Source organism: Melanerpes formicivorus, unplaced genomic scaffold (assembly GCF_026170545.1).
Source record: "Melanerpes formicivorus ecotype bairdi unplaced genomic scaffold, bMelFor1.0.p_v2 SCAF_4, whole genome shotgun sequence".
Classification (NCBI taxonomy): Eukaryota; Metazoa; Chordata; class Aves; order Piciformes; family Picidae; genus Melanerpes; species Melanerpes formicivorus.
The window spans coordinates 26,486,856-26,505,970 of NW_027142356.1; the positions used below are offsets into that span (position 1 = coordinate 26,486,856).

The 19,115-nt window shown below is 46.3% G+C and overlaps 1 protein-coding gene across 28 annotated transcripts in view; it reads left to right on the forward strand.

Annotated features, from left to right (window-relative positions):
• Nucleotides 1-19,115, forward strand: part of ADGRL3 (adhesion G protein-coupled receptor L3) — a 614,635-nt gene that overhangs the window by 284,130 nt on the left and 311,390 nt on the right. For 27 of the 28 annotated variants that reach the window (XM_068137418.1, XM_068137413.1, XM_068137416.1 and 24 more), the window contains 2 exons: nt 4,668-4,688; nt 5,499-5,712. In XM_068137418.1, coding sequence (XP_067993519.1) covers nt 4,668-4,688; nt 5,499-5,712 — 235 coding nt within the window. The remainder of the gene's footprint in view (nt 1-4,667; nt 4,689-5,498; nt 5,713-19,115) is intronic. The other variant, XM_068137400.1, reaches the window with a different exon arrangement.

Genomic DNA, 19,115 nt, shown 5'->3' on the forward strand with positions numbered 1-19,115 from the left:
CAGATAAAACCCTGTCATTCTGTTGTCCTTCCACAAACCTCTGCTCTCACTTTGCCCTGCAGAAGCAGCTCAGGAGGAGGATTTTCCACCAAATGGCTGCAGTTGGAAAACTCAAGTTGGCACTGGCATCAGTGTTACTGAAGAATGGTTGTTTTGTCGATTGGTTTGGGTTGGTTTGGGGTTTTTTAGTTGGTTATTTTGTTTTATCAAAATGTGGAGGTTGTTCTGTCTGTATTTAGGTGGCTGTCTGCAGAGAGGAGCCTGGAGGAAAAAAAGACACCTGTTTTCCAAACTAGTGAGCAGCCAGCATCTCCTCTTGGCTTCAAGCCAACAATTAGGTCACTTATTTAGGAGATTAAATAAGGAGCTCAGTGAGAAATTAAGAAGATAGGGAGCTGCTCAAAGAAGAGAGGAGTGTATTAATGAATTAATACAACCCTGCTGTGTAGTTCACAGATGGGCTTTGACGTATCTTATTTCATAGCAAAAAGCATTAAAAAAAAACCCACCAAAAACCAGATAAAATGACAATCTTTTCTCCTTGAAGGAAAACCACTAAAACTGTTTAACAAAGATTAGAATATAGGGACACAACAAAGAAATGTGCTCGCAAGGAGATAAACAGCCGGCCTCTAATCTCCCTTTGGAGTATTTACTGGAGGTACCAGGGCAGAAGAAAAGCCAGGCAGAGCATCTGATTTGGTGGAGGATGACAGGATGGAAAACATTCTCTATTGCTTTCACAGAATGGTTTGGGTTGCAAGGAACCTTAAAAGATCATTTAGTTCCAACCCCCATGCCATAGGCAGGGACACCTTCCACCAGACCAGCCTGCTCAAGGCTCTTGTCCAATCTGGCCTTGAACACCTCCAGGGAGGGGGCATCTACAGCCTCCCTGGGCAACCTGTTCCAGTGTCTCATCACCCTCACTGGAAAGAATTTCTTCTGAATCTTGAGTCCCAGTCTCCCCTCTTCCAGCTCCAAGTCATTGCCCCTCATGCTGTCACTGCAAACCCTTGTAAAAAAGTCCCCCTCCAGCTTTCTTGTAGCCCTCTTGAGGTACTGAGAGGCTGCTGTAAGTCCTCCCTGGAGCCTTCTCTTCTCCAGGCTGATCAGCCTATTTCTCTCAGCCTTTCCCCACAGTAGAACAGTGTTCCAGTCCTCTGATTGTCCAGTTTGGCTTTGAATACTTCCAGGCCTGGAACCTCCATGAATTTCCCTGGGGATTCAACTATCTCCCTGGGTAGCCTGTTCCAGTCTTTGAGAACCCTTTCAGTCAACAAGTTTCTTCTAATACCCAACCTAAACCTCCCTTGGCACAACGTGAGGCCATTTCCTCTCTTCTATCACTTGTTACCAGGGAGAAGAGACTAGCCCCTACTTTCCTCCAACCTCCTTTCAGGGAGTTGTAGAGAGAGAAGGTTTCCCCTCAGGCTCCTTTTCTCCAAAATCCTACAGAGAGAATCTTCCTTCTTTCCAACAGGAGTTAAGATTAGCTGCATATCTACCGCATTCATGCTTGACCTATCCACTGAGTTTGGTTGAGTGGATTCCCAGGCTGTTAATTTCTACAATTTTAAGTGGGGTTCTTCTCAACCATCACATGATGAATGTCTGCTTTCTTTGATAATACAGAACAGTTTCTGAGAGGAAAAAAAATGCATAGGAATTAATAGCAAAAATGGACTTTCTGAAGCATGAGGGCTGGAGGGTTGAGTTCTGTTTTCTCTAGTGGGAACACTAAAATGTAAAGTAGTTGGACATCTTCCTGTGTGATTTATCCTAGGTGATCCTGCTCTAGCAGGGGCATTGGACTAGGTGATCCTCAGAGGTGCCTTCTAACCCTCACCATGCAGTGATTAGCAAACCCTCTGTTGTTTCTTCAGCCGCCCAGAGAAAAGGATCCAAACTGCCCAAGAGCTGACTTGAAGAACTGGGCCAAACCATAGCCCCAGATAGCTAATGCTGGCTGTAAACCTTATTTTGACCTTTTTTTGACACTTAATAGAATTCCTCTAAGCCCATGGTAGGAGGAGGGAAGGCCTCAGTGATCTGCCAAAAAGCTGCTAGAAACCCTCTGCCTCCCATGCTGCCAGTCTGCTAGGGTTTAACACAGAAGGGGCTGGACAAGAGAGTTCACCGCAGCTCTTTTCCCAGGTCAGCAGCCTGGCATCACAAGATTTCTGGTCAGCACTGGGCTTGTACACACTAAAGGTAACACACTCAAAATTAAGCTCCCCCCCTTTTGCCAGAGAATCTGGTGTTTTGTGGAGCAGGGGCTGCTGTAGGCTTTGTGGGCAGGTCTGTGAAAAAGGACTTAATATGTCCTGATGTCATTTGTAGGGCAGGTTACAGCTGCTGGGGTTTGCTGACTCTGCCTTTCTGAGGGGCTTATCTCTTCCATCAAACCTTCTTTCTAACTTTACAGCTCATCTTTCCTCCTCTCACCTTGTCTTTGATTAGGGACATAAAACCAAGGGTAAGAACAAGGTGTTGCATCTCAGAGGTTCACGCTTCTCCTGCCTTCTCTCCTTCTTGTGAAAGGGAAAGTTGGTCACAGCATGAATTCCCTACATTGCACATTTATGGTGCCATACAAGCTCAGTGCAGAAGTTTTTCTCCCATCATTCAGCATGGAGAAGAGAAGGCTCTGCGGAGGCCTTAGAGCAGCCTTCCTGAAGATGACCTACGAGAAAACCAAGGAGGGACTTTTAACAAAGGCTTGTAGTGATAGGATGAGGGGCAATGACTTGGAGCTGGAAGAGAGGAGACTGGGACTCAAGATTGAGAAGAAATTCTTTCCAGTGAGAGTGATGAGACACTGGAACAGATTGCCCAGGGACGTTGTAGATGCCCCCTCCCTGGAGGTGTTCAAGGCCAGGTTGGATGAGGGCCTTGAGCAGGCTGGTCTGGTGGAAGCTGTCCCTTGTCCATGGAGGGGAGGCTTAGCGATAGATAACCCCTAAGGTCCCTTGCAAACCAAAAAATTCTGTGATATTGAGGAATGAGGACACCTTATGTGACACAAACCCAGATCTGTGTTAGATGTGGAAGTTGTTAATTCCCGAGTCAATTCACACCTGTCTTGGGAGTTTGGCAATTAGTCCTCAATCCTGGCACCTCAGGAAGGATCTGATCTTAGAGTATTTCCTGCAGAATTACAGAAATGAGAAGGTTTCTCTCACTGATAATGCAAATTGAAATGAGACAGCTAACAATAGTAGAAGGCTTGACAGAAGTTAGTGTGCTGGATTGCTGCCTTTCAAACAGGCAGACAGCCTTGGTACGGTTAAGAAGTGTGCTAAGAAACATTGTTACACTCATATCTCCACAAGCAAGCTTTTGATCAACAGCCAGCTGAAGATGAGCCAGTGTGGGCCCAGGTGGCATAGAAGGCCAACAGCATCCTAGCCTGGATCAGCAACAGTGTGACCAGCAGGACCAGAAAAGTGATTGTCCCTCCATATTCAGCACTGGTGAAGTCACACTCTGAGTCCTGGGTTCAGTTTTGGGCCATCAATAGAGGAAAGATATTGAGGTAATGGAACAAGTCCTGAGAATGTCAAGGAAGCTGGTTGAAGGGTCTGGAGAACAGGTGAGGAACAACTGAGGAACTGGGGTTGTTTAGCCTAGAGAAGAGGAGGCTGAGGTGAGATCTTGTTGCGCTCTACAACTCCCTGAAAGGAGGTTGGAATGAGGTGGGGGTTGTTCTCTTCTTCCTTATAACAAGTGACAGGAGGACAGGAGGAGAGGAAAGTTGCACCAGGGGAAGTTTAGGTTGGATCTTAGAAAAAAACATTGGTGACTGAAAGGGTTCTCAGAGGCTGGAATAGACTGCCCAGAGGGGTGGTTGAATCCCCATCCCTGGAGGTGTTTCAAAGAGGCAGAGATGTGGTGCTGAGGGCCATGGTTTAGTACCAACCTTGGCAGAGTTAGAAAATGATTGGACTGGATGGTCTTGAAGGGCTTTTCCTATGAAAATGATTCTGTGACTCTGTGATTCTCTGGTATGTATGCTCCATGTGGAATCCAAATCAAACAAGACAACAGTGTGTTGAAAGGAATCTTTCTTTTGGGTTTGGGGAGAGCATTTTGGTGTTTTTGTAATGCAGCCAGGAGAAAAGTGAGTTGCTAAAAGACGTCAGGTGTAAGATGCCCCTGGATCGGTTACAAGTTTAAACCTTCCCTGACTGCTCTGTGACCATCACACAGGTAGGGGTTTGTTTACATGTTGAGCAGTACAAAATGAGGGCACAGGGGCACATCATCCATTCAGCCTCCAGCCTGTTTGGTGTGGGTGAGTTTTCGCTCTCATGGAATAGGAAGAGAAGGGCTTGGCTTTTGTTTCAGCTCATGGCTGGTGTGCTTGGCTGGAAAGCAAGGATTTGGTTCCCAGCTTCACTGTCGATTTCCCCTGAGATCTTCTGGAAGCCGCATAGCCCTTCTGTGGCTCAGAAGAGAAAGACAACACAACTACATCGTGTAGGTGTTTGGGGGGATTAATAAATTCAGGTTTGTCAGGCTGCTGGAGATCTCTGGATCAAAGAGGCTGTAAAGATGGGTTAATATTATTGCTGGTTGTCATGTGAGTTTATTTACTGATACTTCAGGGCTTTGTTTTCAAGGCATCTCAAAGCATGTTTCTTTTTTTCTCTTGCACACTGTAGCCTGGATTTCTTTTAAAACAGGTAAGATTCTGAGAGCTCTTTAATTTTCACTTTGCAAGTGGGTGCCAGTATTGAACATCCAGGCAGGTCCAACGCAGAGCTGAGAATGAACTTTAATTATCCAATATCCCATTTATTGGCCTTTCCATGGAAAATACCACTGCAAGGTCTATGTTTTGGGATAGTTGCCAGAATCCCCAGGTTATCCCCAGGCATGCTGCAGGCTACAGCAGGTCCTGTTTTCTAAGGACCTAAAAAAGAAAAGCACCAGGAGCAATGCAGATGTTATTACATCTGCAGTAGGACAGATGCAGTCTCCCTGAGCAAGTGGGATCCTGATTCTTGGATTGCTTATTGTCAGAAAATTCCCCCTGTAGATCAGGTACAGCACAGGGCTGTGATTTTATATGTCAAAGCCAAGTAGCTTCCCACTTGGAACGTAGAATCCTAGAGTTGTTATGGCCAGAAAAGGCCTTTAAGATCATTGGGTCCAACCTTCAACCCAATGCACCATGCCCACTAAACCACCTCCTCAAGTGCCACAGCTACACTTTTTTGAGCACTTCCAGGGCTGGTGACCCCACCGCCTCCCTCAGTAGCCTGTTCCAATGCCTGACCAAAAATGAGGTCACTGAGTGGAGAAATGGTCTGTCTGGGCAGGCAGCCAGCCGAGAGTTGGACCCTGTTTCTGTAGACCGTGTCTCAGTGATACCAAATCTATCTCAGTACAGCGTATAGGTAAAACCTGATGCTAAATGTTGTTCCACTTGTAATCCTGGACCTTGGGGTGGAGTGTAAATGTTTGCTGTGTTTCTGTGTTAATCCCTGCAGCTTTCAGCCGTGCCCCGGTCCCCATGGCTGTGGTCCGAAGGGAGCTGTCTTGTGAGAGTTACCCCATTGAGCTTCGCTGCCCGGGAACAGATGTCATCATGATCGAAAGTGCCAACTACGGGAGGACTGATGATAAAATCTGTGACTCTGATCCCGCTCAGATGGAGAATATCCGCTGTTATCTGCCAGATGCCTATAAGATTATGACTCAAAGGTACAGTGTTTAATGTTCTTTGTTTGCTGACTGTCGGGTTGTTGTTTTCTTTCTTTTTGTTTTTAATCCAGTGTGTACAAACCAGCTTCTGTGCGTGTTTGCAGGAGCAAATGCAGGTACTTAGTCTGTCTGGATGTGCACAGAATTACAGCTATTATTGCTAAACAGGGGGTTTGGCAGAGCTGGGTTGGCCTCACGCATGTAAGTGTTACTAATCAGTCATCTTGATATATTCACCGTGTCCCAATTACCTTCACAAACCCCAGATATCAAGGGTCTTAATGAAAGTGTGAAAGAAGTCTTTCTTAAATGCACAGTCACTGTGTTCAAGCCCATGGCCAACAATCTCCTTTATTCAATTAATATTTTCCCTTCAGAATAACAGCTGCATTTCTTAGAATACAAAGCAAAGTCTCCACCATTTGTCATCATCATGCAGCATTCCTTTGAGACAGGATCTGAATTCCCAGACAAGGACTGACATTCACATGGTTTTGCTGAAAGCTTACTATATTTCTGTGCAATAACTCTTACTGTTAAGTGTCTGCTGAATCTGGAAATGGTAACTGAGATACATGCTGTGTAGACAGACTCTTTGTCTTGTAGGATGAGGGCCTAACTGTTTGCACTGGTCAGGCCACACCTCAAATACTAGGTTTAGTTTTCGGGCCCTCATTACAGGAAAGACATTGAGGTGTTGGAGCATGTCCAGAGAAGAGTAACAAAGCTGGTGAATGGTCTGGAAATAGGCCTGGTGGGGAGTGGTTGAGGGCACTGAGATTGCTTAGTCTGGAGAAGAGGAGGCTGAGGGAAGACCTCATTGCTCTCTACAACTCCCTGAAAGGAGGTTGGTGTGAGCTGGTGGTTGGTCTCTTCTCCCTAGTATCAGGTGTCAGAACAAAAGGAAATGGCCTGAAATTGCGCCAGGGAAGTTTTAGGTTGGATATTAGGAAAATTTTCTTTCCTGCAAGTGTGGTCAGGCATTGGAACAGGCTGTCCAGAGTGGTGGTTGAGTCACCATCCTTGGCAGTGTTAAAGAAATGTGTAGGCATGGCACTTTGGGACATGGTTTAATGACCATGATGTTGACAGCTGGACTTGATGATCTGGAACAATTCTATGTTTCTATGATGCTATGTCAAGGATTTAAACCCCAAGATGCCCTCTTTGCAGCATTTGGCTCCTGTGAGCTCATTCTTTAAATTGCAGCTCCCTGTGTAGGTGTTTGAAGTCCTGGTTGTGGTATTGTAGCTGTTACGTTTTCAAGAGAAGTAGAAAGGGTAACAAGATGCCCTCAGCCGATCCCTTGGATTTGGTGTGGTTTTAGTGGAATTACTGTAATTCTCCTGTTCAGGTTGTTAGTGGCTTCAAGCAGAAACCCTTAATCCTCTGCATATTGGCAGAATAAAACTATGTCATCACCATTACCAACTAGTAATATCTTTATATACATGCAGTAGCATCCTCCCAGGCTCTGGGTTCTGAGGCAATTCAGAGCTCTGCAGTCTTCTGGTCAGTTCCTATGTGTAGCAGGTCTGCAATAAACCAAAGAAGGCATGTCATCAAGTGTGCCTGGAAGGACAGGCTGAGGGTGCTGGGGTTGTTCAGCCTGGAGCAGAGAAGGCAATGGAGAGACCATAGAGCTGCCTTCCAGTACCTGAAGGGAGCCTATGAGAAGGCTGCAGAGGGACTGTTTGCAATGGCCTGCAGTGACAGGGTGAGGGGCAATGGTTTGAAATGAGAGGAGAGCAGATTTAGATTGGATGTTAGGAACAAGTTCTGCACCATGAGGGTGATGAAACACTGCAATAGGTTGCCCAAGGAAGTAGTTGAGGTGCTATCCCTGGAGATATTCAAGGTCAGGCTCAATGTGTCTCTTATCAGCCTGATCTAGTGGAGGATGTCCCTGCTAACTGCAGTGAGGTTGGACTAGATGACCTTTGGAGGTCCCTTTCAACCCAAACTATTCTATGATTCTATTTAGGTACCTGTTTTATGGCAACAGTGCCCAGGTGAAAACTCAGGTTGATCACTTGGCTCCAGATGAAGTCTCTGTTACTAGCAGGGAGTGAGCAGGGAAGTGGGCCCTGGGGCATCCCTGATTTCTCATATGGGCAGAAAGTGGCACTATTGAGGATGACCACTGAGGGGGGAATTTCTTGCAAGAGAAAAGCAAATCCCTACTGACTGAAAAGAATATATTTGGGACCTTGCATGGTTTATCACTGGGGAGGCTGAGGAAAGGTAGTGGCTCCTTCCGTTTGAGCCATTTGGTGATCAATTTTCAAGCAGAAGTGCACAATCCTCTTATTAATTGGGTACTATTGAGTTTCTTGAAAATAAATATAACCCAATCCTTGTTAAAAGGCAGGTTTAAAAGGGGAAAAACACTCTGCTTTGCATTTTTATGTCGGGCTCATTTCTTTTTTTAATCTCCATTAATTCCAGGAGTTGAAACCATTTAAAAATACAACCATTAAAGTGAAATATGTTCTTAAGAAGCAGCCCAGTCTGCCAGCTCACAGCTCTGAGCATGCCTTGGAGCTGAGCCTCTGCAAAAAACAAAAAAGGTGGAAAGGGAAAATTGTGACAGCCTAGTGCTTGTGGCACTAGCAATGGCATTGTCTCCTGAAAACTTTACCTGCAGAATGAATTAGTTCAGCACCAGTGGTCACTGGTAGCCCAGAAGACAGCTGTGTGCTGGCTTGCATCAAAAGAAGTGTGAGCAGCAGGACAGGAAGGATATTCTGGCCCTCTGGTCTCATGGGGCACACCTGGAGTACTGCACTCAGTTCTGGTACCCCCAGCATAAGAGGGACAGGGAACTGTTGGAGTGGATCTAGAGGAAGCCGCAAAGATGATCAGTGGGCTGGAGAACCTTCTCTACGGAGACAGGCTGCAAGTCTTGGGGCTGTTCAGCCTGGAGAAGAGCCTGGAGAGACGAAGAGCGTCTTTCCTGTATCTGAACAGTGTCTACAAGAAAGCTAGGGAGACACTTTTGAGAAGAGCTTGTAGTGATAGGGTGAAGGGCAATGGCTTTGAGCTGGTAGAGGGAAGATTTAAGCTGGAGTTTGGGAAGATTTAAGATGGAGTTTAGGAAGAAATTCTTTCAAGTAAGGTTGGGGAGACACTGGCACAGGTTCCCAAGGCAAGTTGTGGATGCCCTGTCCCTGGAGGTGTTCAAGGCCAGGCTGGATGAGTCCTTGAGCAACCAGGTGTAGTGTCCCTCTCCATGGCATGGTTGCTAGATTCTATGATCCTGTGTGGGTGGATTTGCACATGAATGCAGCTTGCAACACAATGACCTTTTCTGCTGAGTAGGAAAGCTGAGAGCTGAAGATCCCGAGGCTGTGCAGCCTGCAGGGCAGTTGAAGCTGCCTGCATGTGGAGAGAGAAAGCAAATGCAATGTGCATGCTTGTTAGGCATTGATCAGTGATTGAGTTCAGAAAGACACAGTCCCTTGGAAGATTTGTCAGGACGTGTCTAAGCAACATAGTTGACTCAGCTGTGTCATGGCTGTGGGGAGAGGGAGGGGAATTGGTGGGAAGTGTCAGTGAGACAGAGGTGTTGTTAGGGTGGGAGATGAGACTATGAGTGAGCCGACTGATGGTAGATATCAGCAATGTCTGCCCCAACCCACACTCTCCCCCCTGCCTCCAAACTGAGCTAGAGCCTCCCTTGCTGGTGTATTTTTATGTAAATAATTTTTACATATAGAATAATTTTGCGTGGCAAAGCCCTGTACAACCATTCTCTAATTCTGCAAGGCTGGTGCTAAACTGTGGCACTCAGCAGGACATCTCTATGTCTTTTCAACAACTCCAGTGATGAGGATTCAACCACCTCCCTGGGGAAAGGTGGAGTGTTTGTGGAGCCCTCTGAGCACAGGGAACAGAAGGAGCAGTCAGCACTAGTGAGGCCACACCTGGAGTATTGTGTTCAGTTCTGGGCCCCTCACTACAAGAGCATTGAGGTGCAAGAGTACATCCAGAGAAATTCAGTGAGGTTGGTGAAGAGCCTGGAGTTCCATGGCTTATGAGGAGGGGCTGAGGGAGCTGGGGTTGGTCAGTCTGGAGGGGAGGAGGCTGAGAGGAGACCTCATTGCTCTCTACAGCTACCTGAAGGGAGGTTGGAGTGAGGAAGGGGCAGCCTCTTCTCTTTAGTGTCAAGCAACAGGACCAGAGGAAATGGTTTCAAACTGTGCAGGGGGTGGGGTCAGACTGGATATTAAGAAATATTTCTTCACTGAAAGGATTCTCAAACATTGGAAAGGTCTGCCCCATGGCAGTGGCAAAGTCACCATCCCTGGATGTGTTTAAGCAGCGTGTTGACCCTGGTGGTTAGAGACATCTTTGAGTTCTCTCCCAACAGGATGGATTCTGTGAGTTCTTCCTGCATGCTTTTGCCCTGAACATCTCTAAACTCTTTGCAGTATTTCTTTAAGTAAAAGACATTTAAAGAGCTATTTTATAGGAAATTAAATCTCTGTGGCCTGTGTTGTTTTTTAACTTGCCAGCTCTTCCTCCAAGCATTCAAGCAGCAGCTGCCCATAATAGCTCAGAAGGAGTGCTTTATGAGCTGAAGTTGTTTTTTGTTGTTGTTTTTTTCTCTCTGACATGATTAGAGAAGAATGTATTTCATAGCATATTTGCTGTGCAGAAATGGCTTTTCAAGGGCTGGAACAAACAATTAGATTCTAACCATGCCCAATTTAAACTGTGTGTACTGTACCATAGGAAGCTTCTCTGTGTCTTTCCTTGAGCAACCAAGCCACCAAATTAAGATGATATCCATGCCAACAGCCAAGGTTCTCCCCAAACTAAGTAGCCACCTTTTCCCATGATTGTTGTCTTTGTTGTTACAGTGTTAACACTGGCATTTGGGCTGTTAAAGAACACCCTAAAGACAATAAAAAATCACTGAAGAGCCTGATTCTTTTGGATGAGGAGGGACATTCCCAGCTCTCTCTGTAGCAGCCAGAAGGATGACAAAAAGCACTTTATGCAGGGTAGGTGAGGAGAAAGGAATTGTATGAGCCAGCTTGCATTACACCGGGGAGATTTCTCATCTCCTGAAGGGCTGTGCTTTGTTAATGCTTTTGGTTGATGACCTGAAAAATGCAGGAGTCCCAAACGAGTGCCATCATTATTGTAATAATAATATTGCATCTGGTGCTGTGCTGTTAGTGATGCTCTCAGCACCTGCGATTTTCAAGCCGCTTCTCAAATGCCACTGATCTGCTCTTGTGCTGGGAAATAAAGAGACAGAGTTGTCACTATTTTACAGGCAGGATAACCCATGCTAATCACGAATCAAGTGCCCACTGGTTTTGATCATACCTATTTTGGGATGTTCTCATGGAGTCCTTTATTCATTCAAGTAGTTTGTCCTGTTGGACCTGTTGGAGGATGTGCAGGACAAAGAGAGCTGCAGACCTGGAAGCTGTGTAATGACTGAGCACACTTGAGCTGAGCTGAAGCACAGTCATGTCAGGCTCTGTAAAACTGATAGCACTTTTCTCAGCAAACAGCCCCCTGCTTAGACTTCATTATCACCACCTCTGACTCAGATACTGAGTGCTCTGTTTGGTAGAACCATAGAATCACAGATTTATTTTGGTTGGAAGAGACTAGTTGTTTTGGTCATCAGGTCCTACTCTAAACCTAAGAGCAACATGGCCATTAAACCATGCTCCAAAGTGCCACGTCCAAATATTTCTTTCAGGGATTGTGACTCCAATGCCTGACCACTCTTGCAGGAAAGATATTTTTTTCCTGGTCTTCAACCTAAGCCTCTCCTGGCACAATTTCAGGCCCTTTCCTCTATTCTGTCATGTGATATTAGGGAGAATAGAGCAGCCCCAACCTCACTCCAACCTCCTCTCAGGGAGTTGTAGAGAACAATGATGTCTATCCTCAGCCTTGTCACCCCCAGTTCCCTCAGCTGCTCCTCACCAGACCTGTTCTCCAGACCCTTCACCAGCTTTGTTGCCCTTTTCTGGACCTGCTCCAGCATCTCCATGTCCTTCTTGTAGTGAGATGCTCAAAAACTGAACACTGTAGGAACCCCTCTGCCTTCCCCTGCATCCTGAGTACATTTTGTAAGGACTGCCAAGGTACTACACACATTTCTATATTTGTTATCACACAGATGGTGTGGGAAGTGCATTTCTGAAGGGCTGAGACATCACAGGAGGAAATGAGGCTTTTCTCTTTCTGGGAATTAGAAGTTTGGTGCTTTGAGATCACCACATAAAAAGCATTAATATGGAAAAAATAGAACCCAAAAAATCAACCTCTCATGCTGTAGTTAAGGAGTAGCTTCTGTAACCAGCAGATATGAAGAGGGAGTACTGAAGCTCACTTGCCCTGCATTGTGGTTTTAAAGGCTGGACAAGGAGCCTGAGCACTTAGTTAAACAATCTGTTTTCTCTCTGTGTGGATAGATATTTCAAAATGAAGCAGAGTCTGCTCATCTCATCCACACCTTGACCCTGGGACAAGGGCACACAGACAATTACTTAGAGCAGGGGAAAATATAAAGAAGGAAAAAAAAAAACCCAACCCACAACAGTAAGTGCTAGTGGAGCAGTGAATCGCTCTTAAAATGGTTGCTACTTCCCAGCCTGTACTGCCTTAATTTATCCTACCTCTTCGTCTCCTGCAAATGCTGTCAGACCCAAGCAGGAGAGTAAATTCTGAACGTGACAGCCCGCTGGAATTGCCCTGGTACCCCAGTAAATCAGGGCTTGTCAGCCCCAACAGCTCAGCTGATTGCAGCTGCCATGGTAACAGATGAGTGGAGGCAGTATTTTCTGAAGGTAATTAGGTTCCAAAGCGTGGAAGGCTCTGTAGATCAAAAATGATGCTTTAGGCATCCCTGGGTACCAATTGGTAACCGTGGGCAGCTCTAAACCTCCACACATTAAATAAATAAATAAACAGATGGTTGTGTTGTGCTGGAGCTGATGGGGTTTTGTTGCTGCTAGTGTGCAGCTCCATGTCACATGAGAAGATCCAGGCTGGAGCTGAGGAAGCAATGTGAGGCTGCTGGGCAAAGACAGTCACATTGGAGGGTAGGAAGGCTCTGCAAAGTGACCTGGCCAGACTGGACTGGTGGACTGAGGTTGATTCTGTGAAGTTTAACAAGGCCAAATACTGCATCCTGCACTCAGGTCACAACAACCCCATGCAATGCTCCAGTCTTGGGGCAGAAAAGGACCTGGGAGTGCTGGTTGACAGCCGGAGGAAGATCAGCCAGCAGCGTGTTCAGGTGGCCAAGAAAGCCACCAGCATCCTGGCCTGGATCAGCAATAACATGACCAGCAGGAATTAGGGCAGTGATAGTGTCCCTGTACTGAGCACTGGTGAGGCCACAACTTGGATGCTGGGTTCAGTTTTGGGTCCCTCACCCCAATAAAAACATTGAGGGACTGAAGCATGTTCATAGATAGGCAACAAAGCTGGTGAAGGGTCTGGAGAACAGGTCTGGTGAGGAGCACCTGAAGAAACTGGGCTTGTCCAGTCTGGAGGAGGGAATGCTGAGGGGAAGTTGGGGTTGGTCTCTTCTCCCTAATGTCAGGTGATAGAAGCAGAAGAAATGCCCTAAAACTGTGCCAGGGGAGGTTTAGCTTGGGGATTAAGAAAGATTTATCTCCTGCAAGAGCAGTCAGGCATCAGGACAGGCTGCCCAGGGAGGTGGTGGAGTCACCATCTCTGAAAGTGTTCAAGAAACTTGTGGACATGGCACTTGGGGACACAGTTTAATGTCTATGGTGGTCTTAGGTTGATGGGTGGACTTGATGATGTTAAAGGTCTTTTCCAGTCAAAATAATTCTATGGTTTTATGCTTCTATGAAGGGTGTCCTTGTAAGTTGGAGGAGGTTGGAGGAATTCCTCTTTACCACACCCATTTCAGTTTGTAGGCTATTTTGTTTGGTTTCATTTAATTTATTGTTTTTTTCATCCCCTCACTGGCTTTAACCAACAAAGAGAAGCCATGGGATAATCTCCAGGATAAATCATGTCTCAAAGTGGCCTCAGAAGTGCTGAATGCATGATGTGCTGGAAACCACGCAGGGCAAATCCAGGTTATTACTCCATCCATTACTTAACCAGTGTGAAAGTGGCTGGCAACAGCCTGGCAGAGGGAAGGGGCTGGCCAGTCCTTGGCAGCCTGCCACATGTGGCTTTTGCCAGCAGGAGAAGACCCATGTGAAAAATGCTCCTCTCATCTGGTTTGTCAGAATCCTGGAATCATCAAGTTGTTTGGGCTGAAGGGACCTTGGAGGTCATCTAGTTCCAACCCCTTTGCCATGGGCAGGGACACCTTCTGCTAGATCAGGTTGCTCAGGGCCCTGTCCAGCCTGGCCTTGAACACTTCCAGGTATGGGGCCATACACAACCTCTCTGACCAACCTGTTCTGGTGTTGGAGGCTTCTTGAGCTACTAATTTGCACCCAGGGAGGAAATGTTGAGCAAAGATGGAGATGTTGCTGACACAGTGCTGTCCACAGGCCAACAACGTACTGTGTTAATTATCAGGTTGCAGGAGGTGAGTGAAGGCATACAATCATGGAATCATAAATTGTTTCATCTGGAAACACCAAACAGGAACAGAGAGAAAACTGTTCAACCTTCAGCCTAACACCACCATGGCCATTAAACCAAGTCCCAAAGTGCCATGTTCATACGTTTCTTGAATACCTCTACTGACAGTAACTCCACCACCTCCCTGGGCAACCTGTTCCAAGCATGTAGGAAGCCTTCCTTGAGCCACAGTCAGGGAAGATGCAGCTCTAGGCTCTCAGGCACTTTTGCTTTTTCTGAAACAAATTTTGCACTGTGAAAATCACTCTTAGGGGTTCCCAAAGAGCAAAGTTTAAAGCCAGGCACCTGCATGCTGACCATGGCACCTCGTTAATCCCATAGAACCTCCAGCTCATTGCCTAAATCACAGAAGAAATTAACATGGAATACACTTCTGCTCAGTATTCCTAACACCTTGAATCATGGAGGTGTTGGGTAGAAGGTTGGATCTGATGATCTTAGAGGTCTCTTTGAACCTTAGTGATTCTATGCGTTCTATGCCTTACTGGGCCATCAAAGGACTTAGTCTTCAGATGCTTTGTCTTTTCATCATGAGGCTTTTATTGACTTAGAGCATTTCAGGATGTTGGGGAATATTTATTCAGGCTAAGTGGACTTGCACTCTCTTAAAATAACAAATGGTTTGGTTTGAGTAGAAAGATACATGCATGCACCTTCTCTGGTTAGTCTCCTGGCTTAAGATAATGGCTAAAGGGCTGTGAGGTGAGATGAATTTGAAAGTTATGCATCTCTATCAGTTTCTTTTGCCATTCTGTTTTCTTTCTTTTTCTTTTTTATCTTCTTGTACAAAAGAGCTCAGTTTGCCTGTGCCTGAGGTCACAACTGAGTTTATACACAGGGGATTGTCTATTCTCCAGGATATTTCAAAGCTTTCATTCAGCACGGTTTTGACTGCGTCGTTTGTGGAACCTTTAGAGCCTGAATTCCATCTTCTGTTCCAAGATGCGTAAGCCCAGCACTGACTTATTCCACCCTGCACTGTGTGTAAGCCTGGGATGTCTGTGCTCCTCTGCAGGGCTCCTGCTGCTCTCTACAGACCTCTCTCACCTTTGCACGCTTGCAGTTTGGCATCCATGGTGTACCCTTAAATGTGTGTGATCACCCTGCTGATACAAAACCTGCCTGGACACATCCCTGGGCAACCTGCTCTAGGTGAACCTGCTCAATCAAGGGGGTTGGACTGCATGATCCAAAGACCTCCCTTCCAAACCCTGCCATGCTGGGATTCTAACTCAAGATGAGCTGCAATGTGAAGTGGCAGACTAGAAGGCAGCTGTGTCCTGGGCTACAGTGCAAACAGCAGGATGAGGGAGGGGATTCTGCCCCTCTGCTCTGCTCTTATGAGACCCACCTGGAGCACTGAATCCAGTTCTGCTGCCCCCGACACAAGAAGGACATGGTTGGGGAAGGGCCAGAGAGGCCCTCAAAGATGATCACAAGACTGGAGAACCTCACCTCTAGGGACAGTCTGAGAGAGCTGCTCAATCAGGTGAAGGCTCTGAGAGACCTTCTAGTAGCCTTCCAGTACCTGAACAGAGCCTATAAGAAAGCTGGGGTGGGACATTTTACAAGGTCTTGTAGTAATAGGATGAGGGGCAATGGCTTTGAGCTGGAAGAGAAGAAATGTAGACTGGAGATAGGAAGAAATTCTTTCCAATGAGGGTGGTGAGATACTGGGAAAAGCCCTCAGGGAGGTTGTTGATGTCCCCTCCCGAGAGGTGTTCAAGGGTGGGTTGGACATGGCCTTAAGAAAGCTGGTCTAGTGGAATGGGTCCCTGCCCATGACGAGGGGTGTAGGAACTAGATGATCTTTCAGGTACTTCCTAGCTGAAACTGTTCCATGATGTTTCTAGGGTTCTGTGCAACACCAAATGCACACAGGCAAAAGGTGGGTGTGAGGCACAAATCATTTGCCTGCCAATATCAGAAATAAGGGCTGGCAGCAGTTCCTGAATCATCAGATCAGCATGGTACTTAACTATGAGTTTTGTTAATGGGATGAACCACAGAGTCACAGAATGCATTGGGGTGGAAGGGACCTTCAAAGGTCATCTTGACCCTGCTATGAGCAGGGACCCCTCCAACAGAATTGAAGTTTGTTTCAGCCTCTTTCAGGAAAAGAGGGCCAGAGAATGGCTTTCAGCAGCAGCAGTGACCCAAGCCAAAGCTTTGCTGCCATTATGATTCAGGAGCAGGGTTTTATGTCCCGGTTAGCAGAGTGCGTAAGAGATGCCAGGTCACGTCTGTAATGTAAAGGAAGGGCAGGAGATGGAATTTATTATGAGAGCCATCTTCTATGCATTATGCATAAGAGAATACATTGGTGTCAGTTATATACAGTAGAAGCTTTAATTCAGCTGGAGTCCTGCTGACATGGTAAACTGGGAGACAGCGAGTGGTTTATGGGCAGTAGTAGAACTTGCGGACTGAGTTATAGCCTCAGCATTCAGTCCGTTAGCTTGGGCTGCAGCTTGGGCTGGGCAGTATATTATCTGCTTTTACCCACAGTAGGAGAGGTGACAAAGAAGGGAAAACTTTATTGTAGAGACACTGTGAAGAATGGGAGATGGAGTTATGGGCTTGAGAAGCGTACAAAACTATAAAACTAATGCAAGAGAAGAAAGGAGGGTTTGGAGCTGGCCAGGAAGAAAGGTGACAGAATAAGAATAAGGTTTCCTTATGAAGTCACTGGTCTGCCCCCGTGGAATAATAGAGTTGTTTTGGTTGGAAAAGGCCTTCAGAATCATCCAGTCCAACCATTCTCTAATTCTAACAAGGCTGGTGCCAAACCATGGCCCTCAACATCACATCTCTGCCTCTTTAAACACCCCCAGGAATGGGGGTGAACCCAGAACTCAAGATGTGGCCTCACCAGTGCTGAGTACATGGGGACAATCACTTCCCTGGTCCTCATGGCCATGCTATTGCTGATCCAGGCCTGGATGCTGCTGGCCTTGCCCACCTGGGCACACTTCTGGCTCATGTGCAGAGGGCTGTAAATCAATGCTCCCAGATTCTCTGTGCCAAGCAACTTTCAAGTCACTCTGCCCCAAGCCTGAGATTGTTGCAACCTGAGTGTATAACCTGGCATTTGGCCTTGTTGAATTCCATTGCATTGAACTTGGCCTGTCCAAGTTGCTCTGCAAAGCTTTCCTACTCTCCAGCAGGTCAGCACCCTCTCCCAGCTTAGTGTCATCTGCAAACTGTGCCCTGTCCTCCCTGCCTCAGGGCAGGATGCAGCATCCCTCAGCAGACAGAGACTCTTTTAACCAGCCCCTTACCTTTTCTCTTCCTGATTTTTCACAGTTAGTGTTGGGCTTTCACCCCAATACCCAAGGTTTTTAATCTTCTTTCTAGCTTTCCTTTGTTCAGATGAATTGCTCTTGCTGTATATTCTTGCCGTCAGTATAAATGGCCAAATCCTTTCTGAATCCGATTGAGTCCCTGGTCGTGATGACTTCCAGGTACTCAGAGTCCAGCAGGATAATGGCTTATTGTGTGAAAAATAATTGCTTTTTTCAGGTTTTAATTTTATTGCTATCCCTCCTCAGCCTGTGAAGACAGATGTGGCCAAGCTACCTTTTCAATTTCTGTTCATTAGCCTGTATGCATTTGTCTTATTGCTTCCAGCCTCTCTTCTCTCCAAGGGAAAGAGCTGTGAGCCTTCAAATATTTCTTCACAGGGGAGGTGTTCTTTTTTTCTTTTCTTTTTTTTTTTCTTGTGTGCATGAAAATGATCTTTTTTTTTCTTTTTTTCCCTGAATACCCTTTAATTCCATGTTCTTATATTTGAGATAAGATGAGCTGTGCCAGCCTCCCATTTCAAGCTTCATCATCCACCTATGTAAAGGCAAGATGTCACTTCATAGGGAGAAGAGGGAATGGCATCCATCTGGAAGAGGGGAGATTTAGAATGGAGACTAAAAGAAATTCTTTCCAGTGGGGGTGGGGAGACACTGGAACAGGTTACCCATGGAGGTTGTGGATGCCCCTTACCTAGGGGTGTTCAAGACCATGTTGCATGAGGCCTTGATCAGCCTGGTCTAGTGGGAGGTGTCCCTCCCCATTGAAGGACAGGGAGCTGATGATCTTCAAGGTCCTTTCCAACCTAAACTATCCTGTGATTGTATGATTTGGGAGAGCAGGGGAGAAATCTTTAGGGTGCCTCTAAATCCTGCCTGTGTCAGGAGTGTCCCTTGGAACCCTTTTGAATTACCATCAAGGTTGTCAATAACTGAACACGGGCATCCAATCCTTCAAAAACCCCAAACCCCTTTACTGTGTAGAGACACAAAGAATACAGGTCACCTTCAGAGCAGTGAGTTAGAGTGAACTGTGGAAAATCAATTTCAGTTGATTAGCTGCACTTGTGAAGAGTTAAAGCCAGGCACCAAACAAAGCAGGCTGGTGTCTGTTGTGTTGGGCTGCCATCCAGAAAACCCTTTGGTGTTCATGTAAGACTGTGCATGTGACAGGAGATGTCTAAAGCCAGCGTGCCAGTAGAAGCCTTCCAGGAGGTCTCCACAAGCTTTGTTTTGATGGCATTCAGGTGGCAAACGTGGGTGCCTGACATGGATGTCAGGAAGACCTAAGGGCAGCTAAGTAGCCCCCTACTTTGTCATAAACTCTATGGGTGAGAGGGCTGGCAAGCTACCACTTCCCTCTTCCTGTAATGACTGCAGTCTTCTATGCCCAAAGGTGGCTGAGTGAAACTGAAGCTGTAGCCACTTGTCAATTATCTGTAAACCAAAAGTACTCTTCCATAAAGAGTGAAGGAAGAGTAAGGGTGAAGA